Here is a 22,036-nt window from a genome sequence, read left to right on the forward strand (position 1 = left end):
AATGACTTTACAGGGGTTCAATCTTAGGATCTCCTACTCTGATATCATATCAAATCACCAATCAATCCAAAAGCTTAAGTTGATGGGTTAGGAAAATTTTAATATCATATTAACACTAACAAATATCATGATAGATCACTAATGAACCTAAAATCTTAAGTTAATGGATTACTGTAAATATAATATAATATAATATAATAATAAATTTATTATTTTTATTATCAACACTTTAACAGAAAAAAAAGGAAAGAAAATACCAATAGGTTTTATAATGATGTGAGTGATGACTCTCCTTTGGCGATTATGGTTTGAAAAAACAATCTGTGCTAAGGGGAGGAGTCCAACTGGGAGTTCTTTCAGGGTTTGTGTTAAATTTTTTGTTTCTATTTGGTGTACTCTCACTAAAGCTTTTTGTAATTAAGAGTTAGTTCTTAGTTCAAATTTACACAAATTGTTAACTTATGGTAACCCCTTTCACATGGTGGGAATATCTCATCTCCCTTTTTCTGTACCATCTTTATTAATACATTTCCCTGTCTCCTATAAAAAAGAAAACAATAGGTTTTACTTCACAAGAAACAAAGAACAGACAGTAACATTATAAGTATTAATGTAAGGGAAGTATTTCTTTAAGGGATACAATGGTCTTACCAGTTACAACCTTGGAAGGTGAAACACGTATGCAATTTCATTTGTTATCACATTTAGACAGTGCCAGGCCTTGGAAGAGAAAATTTGAGTAGTTGTTTTCATCATCACCCACATGGATAGTGCAGAATGTTCTCCCACCTTTTCATATATTTGTAGCCTTTTACAGGTTGAAAAAAGAAGAAAAGAAGCTCTTTCTCAAATGGGTGAAGATGGAGCATCAACATTGGAAAGTTCATTGCAAGATGTTGTGTCCCGGTATAGTTTTATGGATCTCTGGCCTTGCACATCTAGTGATCTGGATAATTTGACCAGACAAGAGGTAATTGCGATTCTGTTCTTTGTATTTTGTACATGATTTTCTATGTATGTCTTTAATAATTTTTGTTTCGTCTTCAGTGGTGCATTTTGCAATTACATTTTTGTATAAACTTGAAATGATGTAAATTGTCAAGTCCTAGTATGCACTCTGACGTGGAAGTTCGGACTTTTCATTGTATTTCTATTTTGTGTTAAAGAAATTTATTGTTCAATGCCATAACTCACATGACTTCAAATTTTTATTCCTAAACCATAATTATATGGAAATGGAGGGGAAGGCAGACCCTGTTGATTAACTTACCCTGGAAAATACTTTTGGAATGTAAAACAAGGGGGCGGTACATGTTTGAAATTTTAACATATTCCTTGTAAACTCTTTTATTTGACTGGTGCTATTTCCACTCTTTCAGTGGCTCGCTAAGAACATAAATAAGAACTCAGAAAAATCTGGTCTGCCTAGTGGAACTGGCTTTTTAGGTAATTATATTATTCTTTTCTTGTTAAAATATTTTGGTAATCTTTGTTTCTGCTGGGTAAGCTCTGTTCTTTTTGATTCAGATACCAGTTCTGCTGGTTTTATGAGCCATTCAATTCCATCTACAAATGTTGTTTATCCTGATACCTCTCAGATGGTGATTTATGACCCCAGCCAAAAATTAGGTATTAATGAAACTCTTGACTTTTATCCTGCAATTTAAGTAATATGGATAATCAAGTTCTAAGTTATCTATCTTTTACGAAAGTCTTAATTGGTGGTATCATATTTTCAGAATCTGGTGATTAATTAATGTAATTATTAGCCGTTCAATTTTCTAATATAATGTTTAGCAGTCCTCGCAATATTTTGAATTGCAATGAAGCTTTCGAAACCAGTTACATTGCACCTACAGCTCTCAGAAAGAATATTTAAATATCATTGTCACTTTATCATCACTAATGAATTCTGTAGAACTTCCTTTTTTGACTTTCTTGTGGCAACTGCTGGGACTACTGGTTCCCTGCTCACATACTAGTTTTGATGAAATGGATTTTGTTTTTCCTTATGAGGAAATATAAGGGAAGAAAGAGTGAAAATGATCCAGATTAAATACTTGGAGTTGGGTAAGTAGAAGTCAGATTCAGATATTCTTAAATTTGGTGATGCCATTAGATAAAATTAGGAAAATTCAGTCATATGCCTGACCAGATATTTTTAAAGTTGGAGTAAAGGAAATGTTTGGCTAATTAAAACATGTTACATATGCAATGGAATAACATTTACTGAAGTAATAGAACAAACTGACTAGAAAAAATAAACTTTTTGTTCAAGGATCTTAAGAGTAACTCCAAAAATCCTGCTAAAAATAGACAACTCCGTGTTCAGACTAATACCAATTGATTATTTGACTTGATTTTGCTAAAATTGCTCACGATTTGGTGGTGACAGGAATTCTTCCAACTGCAACAGCTTCAGGACTTCCTGCTAATCCTTCAAATCCAGTTTCTGTTGCGAGTGGAGGACCGACTAATGTATTTGATGAAATATTAAAAGCAACACCAGCTGCATTAATAGCATTCCTTGCAAACTTACCTGCTGTTGATGGTAACCTTTCTTATTATGTCTTATTTTGAAGGCGGTAATGGTTATGATTGCAAATAAAGTTTCATGTTAGCTAGGGAAGGGGAGGATCCATAGTATAAAAGTGAGAACAATTATCTCCATTTCTGTGAAGCATTTTGGATAATGCCATAAGCAAAACTATGGGGGCTTGTGTTCAAAATGGACAATCTCATATCATTTTGGAGATTCGTGGAAGTTATGTTGTTACTAACAATAATATGCTTCAAGATTATTCAATTTCTTTCTCTCTTATTGTTGTCTCAATTTACATTTTATCTCATCAATAGTTCACCATTTGAACATTCTATCAAGAATCTATTTGAATTGAGTACTATTTTGCAGTTCTCTGGATGACCGTCAATTTGCAAACCATTGTTTCTGAGTTTTATTTTATGTTATTTTATTTCGGGAATAAGAAACGAGAGATAGGCCACGTTCTCTTGAACTTTAATAGCCCCTTTTATGAACTCTTCCTACAAGAGGTTGGGAACTCGGTGGCCAAATCATCCATGATCCAGCCATTTGTTACTTCTTTTATTTCCTAAATTCTGTTAGTGTAAGATTCCTGATGGAAACTGAAGTCTGGAAAATTTTCATTAAAAAAACGGAACCGTGCAAATGAATACAGCAAGCTATTTATTGAGCTTGAGACCCACTAACCAACTAATTAGTCTTAGAAAAACTTAAACTAATCTGCTGGGCAGAAAACAGAATAACCAGGATTGGTTCTAAAGAAATAATGCTAAATATAAAACTCCTCAAAGAATTAAACATAAAGGCCTACGGTAAAAATTAATTAACCTAAGAATGGCTAAATATCCCAAGAAACTTGCAAGATTAGCCCAAGATACTATAAGACTGTTTCAATTCCTTTGGTATTAATGCACTGTACTAGGTAGGTGGGCAGGTTTGTACTTGAACTGCATCTTAAATAATTAACTGTTGGTGATATCCTACATTAGAGAAATTAGTATAGTTGTGAGTCAATCAAAATGCTTGCTCCAATATTTACTTTCTTTCCCAAGCTCACTAGGCTGGCTAATGGAAGGTTTCCATCTCATGAAATTTCAGGTCCGACCCCAGACGTTGATATTGTACTATCAGTTTGTCTTGAGAGTGACATACCTACAGTTCCATTGGTCAAATCAGGGGCAACACCAGCACAAGTTTCGGGTGGTCCCGTTCCTACCACTAGTGACCTTTCTGGTTCAAGCAAGTCTCATGCATTTTCAAATTCCTCCCTAAAGCATACTAGAGACAAGCAATCGGGAAAGAGAAAAGATTACGACAGTATGTCCTTTCTTTATTCTCTATTTACACTTTTCATTGGTTTATACTTTCTGAAACTTCGATAATTACTTTCTAGTGGTAAAAACTTTCAATTGCATCCCTCAACTCCGAATTGTAATTATATTATATATGGTCTCTGCTGTTCAACACCATGAACTAAATGATTACATGAGTCGTGACATGTTTATTGTGCAAATATTACCCAATATGGAACGATGTGGCTGAAAATTAAATAGGAACTTATGACAACTTTTTAAAACAACAAATCAAATTCCTTTATTGACCCTGCTACTCTACTTTTTGTCCAGCTATGCTCTTTTTCCATTTATCTACATATTGTGCGAAATCAACTATTACTTGTTTAACAGATATGTCATGTCTATCGTTAACACGGATTACATAGAATTACAACTCTAAGTCTAAGGACTACATTTATAATTTTACCTAATTTAATTATCAAAATGATGTAATCAATCATGACTTTTATGAGGGGTTGGACTGTTGGACTGTTATGGTGAGTTAGCTAGCGGTTAACATTTAGCTGTAAAATCACTGGGCTTTATTTTCTGTTACTTTGCCTTCGGTTTGCAATTGTCAGAGTTAATAAAGTTTGATACATTCTTAGAACTCACCATATACTCGTAAACTTTAGGTTTAATCATTAATGACACTATTGATTTATTTTTGTCATACTGTCAACTACTATGACTGGTTTTCAAGTTTTCTTAAAGTCAAAAGTTTGGATGATGAATTTGATGGTCCACTTTACGGTTAGCATAATACTCCTGTATAGAGTACTATGAAATTACTACTTATAGTTATTATGAATTTAGTCCTTAGCTTCAAAGACAACATCATTAGTGTTCAAGTCTAAGAAAGAAATAGTAATACAAGAATGTGAATCTCTTGTTTTAATATTATCTCAACTCATCATTATAAATTAAAAAATTTGTAACTTTTCTCAACCCATTTCTAACAAGTACCAATTACATTTTCCTGATAGGCTATGCAAGTCTGTACCTTCAAATATTGCATTGGGATTGATTTCGTTATACTAATTTGATCAAACATCGTATCTCAACACTTTAATCTATTCTTATATTACATTTGAAGTGTGAAGTTTACCTATTGTCATGTTGGTTGAGTTTGGATTTCTTTTTTTCTGTATCTTTACATAATCTTTGTTTTCTTAAAAGAGAGAGAGAAAAAATATTTGACCTTTCTATTGCTTGAGGAGAGTGGCCTTGTTTCCAAGTTGTCAAAGTTGGTGGATGGATTCTTACCTCTCCTATTTTGGCCTCATCATACACATGGTTATTGGTTGTGATAGATTTAGTGGTCTTCTTTCAAGAGCTTCCGTATTGAGTTATGTTTGATTTAACTTTACTTTTTGGATAAGTCCAGTTATTCGGTTGTATTTACTTCATTTTGCTTATTTCATTTCACTATACTTTTGAGTTTTTTTTTTTTTTTTTTTTCATCAATGAAAAATCTTGTTTCCTTTTTAAAAAAGATTATTTGATCTTGTTATAACTAGATGTGGCATTTGTTTATTGGTTGATAGGACAAGAGGATAATGAAAGCACAACAGTCCAAAGTCAGCCATTGCCTAAAGATTTTTTCAGGATACGACAAATCCAGAAAGCGCGAGGAGCTACTTCTTCCCAAACAGGTTCTGTTTCCTATGGAAGTGCTATTTCTGGAGATCTATCTGGTAGCACTGGTTGAGTTCAGTATGCTTTTCTTTCTCTAATTTTTTGTCGAAGTCTATTCTTTACCATTTAAGTTGATAATAGAGATACTCTCATTTTCCTCAAAGTTTATCTTTTAAAGAAAGCTAGAACAAGATCATTTTGCTTCAGAATCTTATGCTTGCTACATTCATAGCTTACGTATTTATTTTCTCCTAACAAAGGCCTTTGTTTATAATGATGAATGTACATTATTTTGGCTGATTTGAGAGGTCAAGTTTAATGCTATTTCATAGATTTTGTTTCTTTAGTAAAGGTCATGTAATCAGATCTTACTGGTAAGGGTAACTATGGGACCTCCAAATATGAGAGGAAGAAGGGCAAAAAGGGAATTGTAGAAGCTGAAAGGAACTCCATTGGAGGCGGCGGAGGCACGTTGTGGAGCAGCGTAAGGAGGGAGGACCAATGAAAGGGGTTATTTGTAGGGTTTTGGGAAGGAGGAAACAGGGAAGATTATGTGAGAATGAGAACTTTTGGGAGTGACGGTCTCTAATTGCCGAGTATCTTTTCATTTGTTTGTTGCTTGTTCTTCTTATTACCGTGTATCATGAGCTGGAGACTCTTGTTTGGATGTTGATATTGTCTGTTATTAATTGTATATCTCAAGAAAGTTTGAATACTGATTTTTGGACATTGGGTGGTATCTTGCTTGGGAGTGTTTGTGTTTGTTTCTTGTGCAAGGGAACCAGATACCTAACCATAACCTATTAGTCAAGTTCAATCATCTTGATGTTTGGGTTATAGATTTGTGCAAGTTTATTGCAACTTTTCCCCTCTATGTGTTGAATTCCACTGTTTTATGCCTTGCAAGACAAGGCTTTGGTCGAATCAGAAGCTAGTTTTTTGTTGCAAGTATGAATAGTTTTGAAGGTTGAGTTCGGTTTCAAGTAGATGGCCCTTTTTGTGTTGGAAGAACTTCATATAGAAATAGATTGTATTTATTTATCACCCTACAAACAAGGGTATGGTGTTTTTAAAATAAAGTTCATAAACATTAGGTAAACATTACTTTTACCTATGATTCTTTGTTTCTTTTGAAAAAAGTTCTATATTTTAGAAGTGTTTTAAAAATTCATGCAAAACTTTGAAAATGAAAAAAATTGTTTATTGAAAAATTATTTTACGTTGGAATTTTGGCTATGAATTTAAATGTTTCTTTAGAAAAATATGAAAGCTATTGTAAATGAATGTGTATTACGAGCACAATTTTTAAAAATAAAAAACTAAAAATTTTAGGTCTTGGTTGATAATTACTTGATTTTTTGTTCATTTAAAATTAAGTTTATATATGCTACTTTCATTTACAAGTTTATTTGGATTGTTAGCTAATTTTTACCAATATTTTTCAAAAATTAAAAATTTTAAGACTAAAAAATGTAGATTTTATTTTATTATTATTGTCTCTTTGTTTTCGTTTTCTTTAATTTTAGCAAGAATTCGAATGTTCCCTTAAAAATTTTGAAAGCCACCGTAAGAAAATTGATAGAAAACATAAATTTCGAAAAAAAAATGGTAGTTGTCAAAACGGGCTCTTAATTGAGTTTCTGTTTCCTAATTTTGTTTTTGGATTTTAAAAAACTGTACTTTCTGCGACATTTTATTATCTTGATTTTAAATTGAAAAACGTTTTCAAAGTTTATAAAGAATAGATAATTTGAAAACGAGGATAAAATGTTTTTAAAAAGGATTTTGCAAGTTTCAAACCATGGCAAGGCTGACAATGCTAGTGTGTTGGGGATTATCAAAGTTAGCACAATTCAGAAATAATTGACACTAATTCCTTTTTTTTTTTTTTAAAGAATTGAATTTTTAGTGAAAGCGTCTGATCGTTTTGCTTCAATTAAATTTATGAAATTCAGTTACGTAATATTTCAAGTTAAATATGCCTTTGAAAAAGTTACATAGGAGGAGAAGTTACTACCTTTGAAGAACTGTCTTTAGAAACTTCTCCTAGTCTTCATTAAAATGTAACACATAATTCTTGAATTGAATACCACCAGCAGATCTTCTATGTTATTCTCTAGGCAAGGAAGGGATGGTGAGATGAAAGAGAAGAGAACGGTGTCATGCAGATAATTATGTTAAGCTTGACACATACATTATTCATGCTAATGAAGGTGAAAGCAATGCAAGAAGGATTGTTGCATGTGTTTTGTTTATAAATAGGTTTTGTTTTTCAAAATTTAAAAACTAATGCTTCCTTCAATATTCAATATATTTCTTCCACAAATTCTCTTTGACTCTCCAATTTAATTAGTAAAATTCTCTATCTTTCACTAAAGTTTCGGTCTCACAACCGTATTCTTCAACCAAATAATAGCGAGAATTTATCGTCGGTGGTGCTGATTGTTCGTGGAGACGAAGATATTTGTGGAAACTATAAAGGTTGTATTTCTTTCGTTGCATACTTAATCCTTGTTTATTTAATAATTAGAGTGTTATGATCTGTTGCTTCCGCTGTGCATGTTTCTTTTAATTTCATCATTTACTTTAATTAATTAAATATTAATTAATTCAATCTAATTTAATTAATCCATGATTAAATATTATATATTTAATATAATGTATATATGAAACATATTTTAATATACATATTCTCTCATAACTTACTGTTTTAATATGAATCTCATTCACATCAATTTTAAACTTATAGATTTAATATGAATCCTATTCATATTAATTTAATATTTAAATCTTATTTAAGTACTAATACTCTCTCTTTATATAATTTAAATTTGAATCTAATTTAAAATTAACTTTATATTATAATATATCTATATACATTATATTAATCATATACAATTAACATAAATCTCCTTAAATAATTTGAACATTTCGAATTCTTTCAACACTAAATCCCTTGTTTAACTTGTTATGAGTTAGCAGAGGGACATAATGGACTTACAGTTATAAGTTCAAATGCTGCAATCTATCGTACAGAAGGTCTTGGGGAATTCCTTACTGAACTTCAAGGCGCATATCCGCGAAGCGACGAGACCTTGAAAGCAGCTTTTTCAAGTGTCAGTAGCGGGACGTTCTGTCAATCGGGGAAGGTTTTTGGCCGAACAGGGGAGGCGAGAACATCTTGATCGAAAGCTCCCCCCTATGAGATTAATTAAATAAATTAATCAACATTCATTAACATTGGAGCACTCCATTAAAGATCCATAGTTGTATTCTTATGAATTGCAAAATATTTATGTGTCCATCGATTTAACCATTTCATGTAATTCTATCATTCACTAGTTGTTCGTAACTATAACTGAGTTAAATTACCATTTTACCCCTATAGTATGAACAATCGGTTTATAGTCTAGCCATAAACAAAATCTCTCAGGCCAGTGAGAAGGTGAGACCTCATTATTCAAGTCTTGGAGTCAACAGAAACAACTTATCTACCTACCCTAAGGGCAGAAAAAAGTGAATTCTATCTTATATAACTATGTTCTTAGCTCCCCACTCAGTTTTGTTCCCAAATTGATAGACATATTAAGTTGGTGACTCAAGACACTCTCACCCATATAGATCAAAGAATCGTCCTTATAGATAGGAGTTCAAAACTCACTCAAGATTATGGTCGAATCACCCATGACCATCCAATTGAAATATTAAACTCTTCTAGTTGTTAAAATGGTATATTATTGAATAAATCAAAGTAATTTAGAGTACATAATCAACCTTCTACAAGGTGAATAAATAGACATCAATAAACCAATAAAAGAAAATACATGAACGAAAAATACTAAAAAGGAAATGATAATGGAAAATAAAATAATTATGAATAAACCCTAATTTCCTTTTAACACTCTCCCTCAAACTCAAGGTGATAGATTGACGAACAACTTGAGTTTGCAAAAATAACTTGCAATACGATAACTTTCAAAACAAATCAACAAATCGGGGATGGAAACAGAAATCTACGAAGAATCAAAACACGAAAAACTTCTAGACTGAAATAGAAACCCACGAACAGCGAAACCAAGAACCTTCTAAGCTAGAAATATAGATCCTCATATAGAGATCTATAACAAAACCTACGAAGAACGAATAAGAACTTCTGGACTAGAACAAAAATTCTTATAGGGAGATCTAAAACAAAACCCACGGATTTGAAAAGGGAACTATCAGAATGAATGAACCGAACCAAAATAGAGGCTTTAAACTAACCAAGCTTGGTTGAACCAGACTAAAAATTGAAATTGGTGTCTAAATTGCACTGAACTGGGATGAAGAACTGAACTAAAGCGATCTGACTGAGCGGCCAAACCAAATAAGTTGAATCGAACAGATCTAAATGACATGAACTGATCTGTCTGAACCAAACCGAACCAAAGTTGATTAAACTAGAGGCCTACTGGAATGCCCAATCTGAAATACTACTGAAACGCCAGATCTGGAACGATATTAGCTCATGTGAATGGAGTTAAGGCGAGACCCACGGTAATAGAATACCCATAACCTGAAACTGACGTAAATGGAATGAAGACGAAACCCACACGTGATTGGAAGAAGAAACCCACATGCAGATGAAATGAAAAAGACACGATCTGAAACCCACACACTAAAGCGATAGAGAAACTTGGCCGGAGATGGACGAACTTTGTCGACGGCCTACCAATGGGTCCCCTTCGTCAACGGATTTGTTGGGATATGAGGAGCAAGAATCCCCAATGTGAGATCTAAGCGACAGAGACTTGGGCGAACCAAATCTTGACAGAGGCGGAAGCGGCGAATCTATACGAACGACATGCTTGTAGAATAAAGATGAAATCCTTGTATATGGCAGAGAGAAAACATGTAGAAAACGAGTGACGGGTCTGACCTAATGGGAGAACCTTGAGCGGAAGTGGATTGACCAAATTCCATTTTAATTGAATACAAGGTTTACAGTAAAGATGTGCATTCAATTCTAAATTACGGCTTGTTTAAGAAAGGGTTTCAAGAAAGTTTTTTCTTTTTCCTTTGAACAGTTCACGAACAACTTGAAGACCTTCTCTAATCAGGTGAGAACACAAGAGTGGTGGATTCTGGTTATTTTGGATTTTGAGGGAAGACTTAACGTAGAAGAGGGATTAAGAATTTTCACAAAAAACTTAAAGACACAGATCGTTTACACTTTCTCAATCTCGATTGACCAACCTCAGCTAGAAGAAAAAACTTTTTCTTTTTCTACTTACCAAAAATAACCACCACCCACTTACTGTGTAGAGAAAAGAATGGGAAGGGAGTTGTAACTCTTCCTCTTATTATTAAAATAGTAATAATATAAACATAAATATGATAACTAACTTATCATATTATATATATATATATATATATATTAAATTATATGTTATATCAAATATAATACATAACCTATAGTTTTAATATTGTATCACATACAATATAAATTATAGTTTATTTTCTCTTTTATATGACATGTAATATAAATCTTATTTATATTAAATTTAACAACTATGAATCCAATTCATAAAAACTATATTTGAATCTTATTCAAATATTTATTTTCTCCCATTAAGTTATAATGTATCAAATACATTATGACAATTATATCACATATAATTGAAACAACTTAATTATATCATATATAATTAAATTCCTCTATTAATTTGAACAATTTAAATTAATCCAAAAACTAATTCTCAACTAAATCCTATTGAGCTACTAAGGGACCTCATGGATCTGTAGCTTGAAGCTCTAACGATACATGAATAATTAATTAAACTCTTTAATTACATTAATTATTCATCATCCGTTAACTGTCGAGCACTTCACTAAAAACCGACAGTTGCACTCTTCGTGCTATAGATATATTTTTGTGTCCATTGGATATAACAGATCAATAGTACGATGACCTTTCACAAGTTGTACAGCTAGGCCAAATTACTGTTTTGCCCCTATAATTACATCTACCTCCTTAAATACCACCGATCCCTCTAATGAACAATGGATCATAGTCCAACTATGACTAAACCCCTCTCGAGCCAGGAGAGGGTGTGGCGCCACATTGTTCAAGACCCGAAATCAGCCCTTAAGGGAGGAATTTATTACTTACCACTGCCTCGGGGAAGGAGTAAATTCCATCTTGTGTAGCTATGTTCCTAGCTCCCCAATCAGACGAATTCCCAAAATGGTAGGCTTGTTGAGTCGGTGATCTGGCCACTTTCACCCATACAAATCAAAGGACCACCCTCATAGGGCAGGAGTTCACAACTCACTTAAGATTCAGGTCATGTTACCTATGATCATCCGGGTGAAATGTAAGTCTCTATTATGAATGACGTTAATATAATGAAACTAAACATTTTGTGGTCCGGTCTTATACAAACTCCTTTGTATAGAATATCCCCGCTCGCATGTCTATACATGAGTGATTAGGATCAGATCATTTGTAGCACTTTACAACAATTGTAACACCTACAAAGCGGGCCATATTTGTAGTGTCACCAAGATAAGGTACCCAGCCTTATCCATCCACTACAGATCATTTAGTTTATCACTTAACATGATCCACCTGACAAAGGGGCCATATTCGTAGTGTCACCAAGATAAAGTACCTAGCCTTATCCATCCACTACAGACCATTTAGTTTATCACTTAAACATGATCCACCCGTATGTCTCTACATACATGTTTAAGTTACAAAGATAACCTTGGATGTTAGTTTATTGGTTTGTGGTTAATGCAACTAAAATATCATATATTTAATAGACAATGAATAAAATATAAAATATTTTATTAAATACATAATGAGTTTATTCAATAATGTTTACAAACTATAGGACCCTACGAGATTTAGAACATCAACCCCAACAGGATCTGCCTTTGTCGTGGTCGATCGACAGAGGCAAAGAAAGGACGGGCTTTGGCGGCTAAGGTTCAATAAGACAAAATCTAATGTTCTGATACCATGTTAAAATTCTATGTTATTGAATAAATCAAAGTAATTCAAAGTACACAATCAACCTTCTACAAGGTGGATAAATAGACATTAATAAACCAATAAAGGAAACTACATGAATGAAAAATATCAAAAAGGAAATAATAATGAAAAATAAAATAATTACGAATAAACCCTAATTTTCTTTTAAATGGTGTTATAAAAAGAGACTAATTATTTTGTGGTCAAACTCTTTGTATAAGATACCGCCACTCGCATGTCTCCATATGAACGACCAGGATCAGATCGTTTTAACACTTTACAACTATTGTAACAATTACAAAGTGAGTCGTATTCATAATATCACGAGGATAAAGTACTCAACCTTATCCATATTCTACCGGCCATTTAGGCTATTACTTAGATATGATCCACTTGTATGTCAACCACATACATGTTTAAGTTACATAAAATAACCTTAGATTTTAGTTTATTGGATTGAGTTAATGCAAAAATAATATAACTCTTATTTTATTAATAACAATTTGTTTAAACAAGTTTACGAACTACGAGAACCATGAGGTTTAGGACACCAATCCCACAATCTCCACATGAACGATTTGGATAAAATCGTTTGTAACATTTACAATATTTGTAACACTTATAAAGTGGATCGTATTCATAATGTTACCAGGATAAGACACTCAACCTTATCCACAAACTATAAACCTTTTAAGTTATTACTTGAACACGATCCACTTGTATGCCAACTACATACTATTCAAGTTACATTAAATAACATTGAATCTTAGTTTACTGAATTTGAATTACACAAGAAAATAAATAACACTTTATTTATTAGGAAAAAAATATTTTATGTCGAGAATGTTCTAAAACTCGCAGTTTGTAAACATTAAACATATTCTATTCACAATAAAGGTATTATTAAGATTTCTTTCAATAAAGGTGTTATTGAATTGCATTCATTCCTAAATCCAATAAACTAACCCATGGCTATAACATAAATACTTAACTTTATGTAGAAACATAAAAGATGATCAAGTTTTAGTATATAGCCAAAATGGTCTATAAGTATATGGATAGGGTTGAGTACCTTATCCTAGGGACACTATAGATGCGACTCGCTTTGTATATCGATACAAATGAGGTGATCCCAAAGTCATTCATATGGAGACATGCGAGTGGATACATCCTATGCAAAAGATGTTTGCATAGGACCGGACCACGAAATAATCACTTTTTCTTTCTAACGATCGTTTATTGTTAAAACTTACTATTTCAATGTGATAACCTAAGGTAACTCGATCTTAATTCTGAGTTAACTATGAACTATTGTTTATTTAGGATTATCCTTTAATCTACATAGGTGAGAGTGCTTCAACATCGCCGCTCTATAAGCCTCCCATTTTAGGTGTAAGACCAGATAGATAACTGGGGACATAATCTTGTAAGACGGAATTCACTCCTACCCATCTTAGGGTGAATAGATAGATTGCTTCCTTAAATTCTGAATCTCGGTCTTGAATAAAGAGGCCCCACCCTCTCGTGGCTGAGAGGAATTCAGTTTATTGGTATAATCATAAACCAATTGTTCATTACAGGATCAGTGGAGACTTAAGGAGCAAGATGTATTGTAGGGGTAAAACGGTAAATTTGACCTAGCTGTAAATATGAACGACCTATGAATGATCGACTTACTGAGTATGGTTAAATCAAGTAGATAAAAATATATGTACAGTGAGGAGAGTGCAACTATTGAGCTATAGTGGTATGTCTCGACAGTTAACGAATAATGATTAATTCGGTTTAAAGAGTTTAGCCAATAATCTCAAATCGTTGGAACTCATGATCTGTAGGTCCATTAGGCCCCTCTACTAGCTCATAAAAGGATTAAACCTTAGAATAGTGTGTTGAGAAAATTTGAAATTTTCAAATTCGGTTTAAGGTTTGGATTATTATATTTGATATAATTGATGTTTAATTATCGAATTAAACATTACGGATTTATAGAATTGACAATATTTAAATATGATTTAAATATTTAATGAGGTGTTATATTAATTTAATATTTGATATTATAATTAATTGATTAAATTGGTTTAATTATTTATCTAAATTAATTTATTAAATTTATGAAATTGGTTAATTAAAATTTGAATTCATGAAATTCAAAATTATAAAATTTATTTAATTAAAATTGAATTTGAAAATCAGTTTTTAAAATAAGTTTTATATTTAAAATTAATTCAATTTCATGAATTATTGCAAAATTTAATGAAAAGTGGGATAATCCCATACTTTTCCTTGAAATACACCTCATGCCACTGATATTTTATTGGAAAATTGAGTGGCTTCATCTTGTTTAATCTGAGTTGCATGGTTAAGATCTATATTTTGAGATTTTTAATTCAGATTTGAAAAAAGGCAATCCAAAATTTAGAAAGAAGAAAATAAGTTTTTCTCTCTTCTTCAACTCTCAAAAACCTATATCAAATTCATCTCAATTTGAGTTCCACCACTCACTCTAAGACCTAAGATTAGTAGAGAAGACCCTTGTGATAGTCTACTGCACATTGATTGAAGAAGAAATTTGTGATGAATTCAAACAATTTGGAGGAAACATCAAAAGTATTCGTTAGAAACCCTAATATATTGAAAACCATGAACATGTATGTTTTTTTGGCTAAAATTGATGTAGTTAGAGTGTTTAGATCTTTAATTGTTTCGGCATGTTGAATGTCAACTCCATCATTTTATTCATTTACTAATTTGTTTATAAATTTACAAACCACTTTTTTATGATATAAACCCCAACACTTTTGAGGTCAAAGTCATTTTAAATTCTTGTACTCACTAGTTATACTAATAAATAAATAAACCAAATTTCTCTTAATTCTTTTATATCTTATTCCAATTTTTTTTATGTGTAACATGTATTTCTGATATCTTATGTTATATTATAAATATTAGTAGCTTGCCAAAGTGAGTATAGTTTAGTGGTAATTACAAAATATATGTATATATATAGGGAGAGAGGCTAACTTGTTGCTTCATTGAAAATATAGTAATAATTATGGTGGTTGTTTATAAGAATATTAATTATGGTGGTTATTTTTTATTATTGCCTTTAGACCTATTCCTTTTGCTATTTGTCTCTTAATTGATTTAGTGAAATATATATAACATTTATAACACATTTGTTTTCTGTTAATGGAACGAGTTAAATGCCCAAAACTAGTATATTATATTCCTTTATGTTTGATAGATTCTTATGGATGTATATAGAAATATATCATTGATTTTTTTTTCTTAATTATTATTATTATTATTTTTTATTTCTAGTTTATTGACTACTATCGCAAATAGAGTCTAAGTAACAAATAAAAGTCTATCAATAATAGAAGTGAGAGAATGAAGAAATATATTAGTAATAGACTTTTATAACTATCTATCAATAATAGACTTCCACCACTCTATATCAATGATATATTTATATCACTTTTATTAGTGATAGACTTTTATAATTGATAGTTAGTGATATAATTTTATTATTATCTATCATTGATAGTCATTGGTAGACTTCGATTACTATCTATCAATGAGAGTGATCTTCTATCATTATACATAACTGATAATGTCGATGATATACTTTTACCACTTTCTATTAGTGATAGATTTTTATCACTCTATATTACTAATTATATTTCAATCACTGATAGTCAGTGATAGAAGACTATCATTGGATATATTCATTTGATACTTTATTTATTTGAGGATTGTGTTTAATGATAAACTGATAGTTTGTCTTTACATGTAATCATCTTGATAATTTGAAGGCAAAGATACAACCAAAATCTATAACATGATGATTGATTTGGTAGAAGTATATAGAAGTATCAATGATATTGTAATGACTCACATTTTTAAAAGAAGTTAATTTTCGTCAACTAAATTTAATTTTGAATTTCATCTCGGTTAAGTTGGATTTTGTCATAAAACCTTTATCTGTGCCACCTCTCTGTTGTGCAAAACTTTCACGTCCCTGACAATAATCTATATAGATTTCTCTTCATAACTTAAATTTTCGTTCAATTGCAAGAGTCCACCACATGGGATGGATCTATCACATACCTCCTCAACATGGAGACATGAAAAACATTATGGACTATAGAGAGCGACGGTGGCAAAGCTAACTGGATAGGCCACAGGACAAATCCACTCCAAGAACTCGAATGACCCAACGAAACGTGGACTTAGCTTTCCTTTCCTTCCAAACCTCTGAACACCTTTCATAGGTGCTACTTTCAAAAACACTTTATCACCTGCTCCGAACTTAAGATCTTTATGCCTAATATTCGCGTAACTCTTTTGTCTACTCTGTGCTGTTAGCATTCGAGCCCTAATCTTCTTCATGGCTTCATTTTTCATTTTCACTAGCTCAGTTCCAACCAACTTTCTTTCACCAACCTCACCCTAGCAAACAAGAGACCTACAACCCTTACCATACAGAGCTTCAAATGGTCGACATGCCAATGGTAGCCTGGTAACTATTATTATACGCAAACTCTACTAAATACAAGTGGGAGTCCTAACTCCCTAAAAACTCCAACGCACAAGCGCGCAACATATCCTCCAGCATTTGATTTAAGCGCTCTGTTTTTCCATCAGTTAGGGTGTGGAAGGCTATACTAAAATTCGACAGAGTCCTCAATGCTTCCTGGAGGCTCTTAAAAAAACTGGAGGTAAAACGAGGGTCTTTGTTGGATGATGACATTGGAACCCCATGCAATCTCACTATCTTCTTCATGTATAACTAAGCCCATTTATTCACTGAATACGTGAGCTTCCTTGGAATGAAATGCTTCACCTTAGTGAGCCTTTCCATTACCACCCATATCACTGAAAAGCATTGTCCTAGGTAAATCCATAATGAAATCTATGGACACATTCTCCCACTTCCATTCTGATACACTCAATGGTTGTAACAAACTCGCCGGCTTCTGCCTTGGGGCCTTCACTGTTGGCAAACCAAACATTTGCTAACATAATCAGCTATCTCCCTTTTCATATCGGACCATTAATAATATCGTTTAAAATCTTGATACATCTTGGTTTTGGCATGATATATCGAGAATGAGGAGCTATGAGCTTCTACCAATAATTCTCTTTTAAGGCCATTATCTGCAGGTATGCATAACCGTCCCTAATACAAAAGTCCTTGATCCACGAAAACTGAAAATTCACTGTCTTAAACCTAACTTTATCTGACGAAATTTTCGAACAAGGTACGACTCGCCCTGCTGTGCATTAATGATTCTCTTTCTCAAAGACGGTCGTACCACTATTAACTGTGTTAGTTGTGAGGTAACTTCCCCCACTGCCATTGTGATTTCTGCCTGTTCCAGATCATTACATAGTTGAACCTACTTGGTGATCAAGGCAGTCGAATGAGCTGTCTTTGTGCTGAGAGCGTCAACCACCACATTCGCCTTGTCTGGTTGGTATAGAATCGCACAATCGTAATCCTTCATTAACTCGAGCCACTTATGCTTTCTCATATTTAACTCCTTCTGGGTGAAGAAGTATTTCAAACTCTTATGATCAATGAAGATTTGTATCTTTTTCCCATACAAATAGTGTCTCTAGATTTTCAAGGCAAAGACCACCACTGCTAGTTTTTAGTCATGAGTATGATAATTTAGCTCTTCAACTGGTAGGAGGCACAGGAAACCACTTTACTGTATTGCATAAGCACATAACCCAACCTTTTCTTAGACGCATCACTGTAAATCATAGAACTTCTGGAGCCATCTGGTACAGTAAGAACCGATGCAGAAACTAGCTTCTGATTGAGATTCTGGAAACTGTCCTTACAAGCTTTGCTTTAAACAAACAAAGCTCTCTTCCTGGGCAACTGAATCAAAGAGGTGGCCATGCAAGAGAAATTCTCTACAAATCGATGGTAATAATCAGCCAACTCCAAGAAACTAGGCATCTTACTGACTGTCGTGGGGTGGGGCTAAGTCATAATTGCCTCAATTTTTGCTGGGTCCACAGAATCCCCACCTTTCGACACCACGTGCTCAAGAAAAGACACCTTACGCAGCTAGAATTCACACTTTAAGAATTTAGCGTACAACTTATTCTCCCTCAGAGTTCCTAGGACTTTCCGAAGATGCTCCTTGTGCTCTGCTTCTGTATTGGAATAGACCAAGATATCATCGATGAAAACAATTATGAAGGTGTCAAGGAAATCCTTGAACGCTCGGTTCATCAGGTCCATGAACACTGCTGGTGTATTGGTCAAACCAAAAGATATTACAATGAGCTCGTAATGTCCATATCTAGAACAGAATGTAGTCTTAGGGATATCACTGTCCTTTATCTTCAGTTGGTGATAACTTGACTGGAGATCGATTTTCGAGAATACAACAGCTCCCTGTAACTGATCAAACAGATCATCAATTTTGGGGAATGGATACTTATTCTTGATGGTTACCTTATTCAACTCTCTATAGTCTATGCATAGGCATAAATAACCATCCTTTTTCTTCATGAACAACACTGGTGCACCTCATGGTGACACACTCGGACGTATGAAACCCCCTTCCAGCAGCTCTTGTAATTGGATCTTAAACTCTTTCAGTTCTACTTGAGCCATTCTATAAGTAGCTTTGGAAATGGGGGTAGTGTCTGGTTCCAAGTTAATGATGAATTCTATCTCTCTCTACGGCGAAAACACTGGGAGATCCTTCGAAAAAACATCTGGATACTTCCTCACAACTGGCTCAGACAACAAGATGACCTCAGGGTCTCTAACATCAACCACACTGGCCAAAAGACCCCAAACACCCTGACTAACCATCCTCCTGGCTTTTAAAGCTGAAACTACCCTAGGTGAAGCCTCAGTCTTAGCTTTTTTTTTATAGGCGGATTAAACAAAACTTCTTTACAAAAAAAAATCTATGATGGCATGGTTAGCAGCCAACTAATCCATGCCTAAAATCACATCAAAATCTGCCATATCTAGGACTAACAAAGTCTAACATATGCTTCTTTATTACAAGCTGACACGCTTTTACTATCTGTGTCACATGAATAACATCTCCAGAATGAGTAAAAAATGACAATACATAATGCATCAACTCTAATTCTATACTAGCATGCTTTATACACATACGATATGAACGAATGGGTCGAACCCGAGTCAAATAATACATAAGCGTAATGCCCCAAAATGGGAAGTGTACTTGTCACCACTGAGTTTGACTTATTTGCCTCATGCCGAGTCATAGCATAAACTTGGCTTTGCTGTTGCTGTCGACTTGAACTCCCATGTTTTGAATTCGGAGGCTGACCCCTACCACCACCAGAAATACCACTAGGGCATTAGTCGGCCGTATGTCCTACTTACTTACACCTGAAGCAAGTCCTTATACCAATTAAACAACGTCCCCAATGATGCTTCCCACATGACTTACACATGGGCCTATCCCTTCAGATTCCTCCTGCATTAGCAGCTCACTGCTTGATGTGTCCTAGCAGTCTGTCTGTGTTATGAACCTTCTGCGAAGGCTCTAGTGCTCTTTGATAAGCTTTCTTCTTCTTTTCTGAGGTGGATTCTGAAGGAACTCTTATTCAAGAGTACCTACGAGCGGACACAGATCTTTCTAGTTCATTGTGATAGAATTACCACATATACATTCAAACATACTTTCATAATGCTAAAGAGATCAAAAAATCATACTAGATGAAGATTTCTTCTTCACAGCGAGTCTGAAGCCCAACCGTCTACCTCGAACAGTCACCACTCGGACAAAAGAAAACGGAGAAGACAGCACCACTTAGAGCTCTCAGTATTCTTGGAGTGAGAATCTAAAGTGTGAGCTTTGTTCGGATTTGGTAGAGGAAAAGAGGAAGAGCGACCGTATACAACGATCAAGCAAGTGGGAGATGCGGTCGTTTATTGTATAGTCAACATGCTTGATTGTCTAGGTGAATTATACGATCGTGTAGTAAAAGTAAGCAATCATCTATACGATCATGTAGGAAAAGGTAAACGATCGTGTAGGAAAAGTTAAACAATCGTGTAGGAAAAAGGTAAGTGATCGTCCAAAAACGATCGCATAGGAAAAACTAAGCGATCGTTTATACGATCGTTTAGTAAATATCGGGAGCTAAATGATCGCTTAGGAAAAAGGTAAACGATCGCTTAGGAAAAAGATAAACGATCGATATGCGATCGCTTAGCAATATCGTATATGTAAGCGATCGTGCAGTCCTTATTATATAGGCACTGATTTTCTAAACGATGACACTATCTTTTTCACAATACTTGCGTACACCGAGATCAACACACCGTCTACTATTTATAATGCACTCATCCGTTATTTTAAACGAAGAGGCACCTTCCCATTTCCTTTATAACCGTCCAATGAATGTGATCTTATCACATTCAAAACTTATAAATTAATATCAAATATTAATTACAATATTTTTCCTATATAAATCATATTTATATCCAATTTTCTCCAAATTAATGTATCTCATACATAAAGTTAATTATATCATATTTAATTAACTCGTTCAATTATAGCATATATAATCGAACTCCCTCTTGTCAATTTAAACATTTCAAATTGACCCAAAAACTGACTCTCAACTTGTATCCAAGCTACCAACGGGATCTTATGAACCTATACCTCAAAGCTCCAACAGTACATGAATAGCAGACTAAACTCTTTAGTCACGATATCCACAATCCGTTAACTGCCACACATTCCATTAAAGACCGACAGTTGAACTCTTCTTGCCATAGATATATTTCTATGTCCATTGGATATAACCAATCATCAGTACGATGACCCTTCACAGATGCTCGTAATTACAACAGACCAATTTACCATTTTGCCCCTGTAATTACATCTTCCTCCTTAAGTACCACTAATCCCTCTAATGAACAATACAACATAGTCCTACTATGTATGAACACCTCTCGGGCCATGAGAAGGTGCGTAGCACCAAATCGTTCAAGCCCTGGAATCAGCCCTTAAGGTGTAGGATCTAAAGGCAACACTAGAGGGGGGATGAATAGGGTTGACTACCATTTTTTAAAAAAATAATTTTATCTTCAAACAATGCTCAATAAAGTTAACCCATTAATTTGATTAAAGAAAATTTATGCAAGACAAAACTTAAATCATGCAAGCTATGATAACTTCAAATTTAAAGACAATTTAATCAAGGATAAATTTAAATAACACACTAAAAATTAAATCATGCAATTTGGAAAGATTAAAAAAATAACTAAGACAAGAAGCAAAAAATTGAAAATAAGAAATAAAAGAGAGAGGAAGAAAAAACACCGAGAATTATAGTGGTTCGACAAATTGCCTACTCCACTCCCAAGACCCTTTCTTGGGTATTTCACTAAGTGATCCTCTTGCAGGTGAGAACCAAACCGACACACGATCCTCTTTTTCCTAGGCTAAAGAGAAATCCAAGATCCTTTTTATTGGTTTAGGA

At 33.6% G+C, this 22,036-nt stretch overlaps 1 protein-coding gene and 1 long non-coding RNA gene across 3 annotated transcripts in view; one reads left to right on the forward strand and one right to left on the reverse strand.

Annotated features, from left to right (window-relative positions):
- CSTF77 (Tetratricopeptide repeat (TPR)-like superfamily protein) overlaps positions 1–6,233 on the forward strand; it is a 45,216-nt gene extending 38,983 nt beyond the window's left edge. For both annotated transcript variants that reach the window (XM_039025229.2, XM_090312089.1), the window contains exons 19-24: positions 818–970; positions 1,380–1,446; positions 1,528–1,629; positions 2,396–2,551; positions 3,641–3,859; positions 5,424–6,233. In XM_039025229.2, the coding sequence (XP_038881157.1) occupies positions 818–970; positions 1,380–1,446; positions 1,528–1,629; positions 2,396–2,551; positions 3,641–3,859; positions 5,424–5,587 (861 nt within the window). In that variant the 3' untranslated portion in view covers positions 5,588–6,233. The remainder of the gene's footprint in view (positions 1–817; positions 971–1,379; positions 1,447–1,527; positions 1,630–2,395; positions 2,552–3,640; positions 3,860–5,423) is intronic.
- A 2,111-nt stretch (positions 6,234–8,344) lies between these two features.
- Positions 8,345–10,620, reverse strand: LOC150037405 (uncharacterized). Its single transcript, XR_016528329.1, has 2 exons — positions 9,778–10,620; positions 8,345–8,713 (listed from the first exon to the last, which is right to left on the reverse strand). It is a non-coding gene; the product is annotated as an uncharacterized LOC150037405 (long non-coding RNA).
- Between the last annotated feature and the right edge of the window lie 11,416 nt (positions 10,621–22,036).

Source organism: Benincasa hispida, chromosome 3 (genome assembly GCF_027475165.1).
Source record: "Benincasa hispida cultivar pf3 chromosome 3, pf3_genome.v1.1, whole genome shotgun sequence".
NCBI lineage: Eukaryota > Viridiplantae > Streptophyta > Magnoliopsida > Cucurbitales > Cucurbitaceae > Benincasa > Benincasa hispida.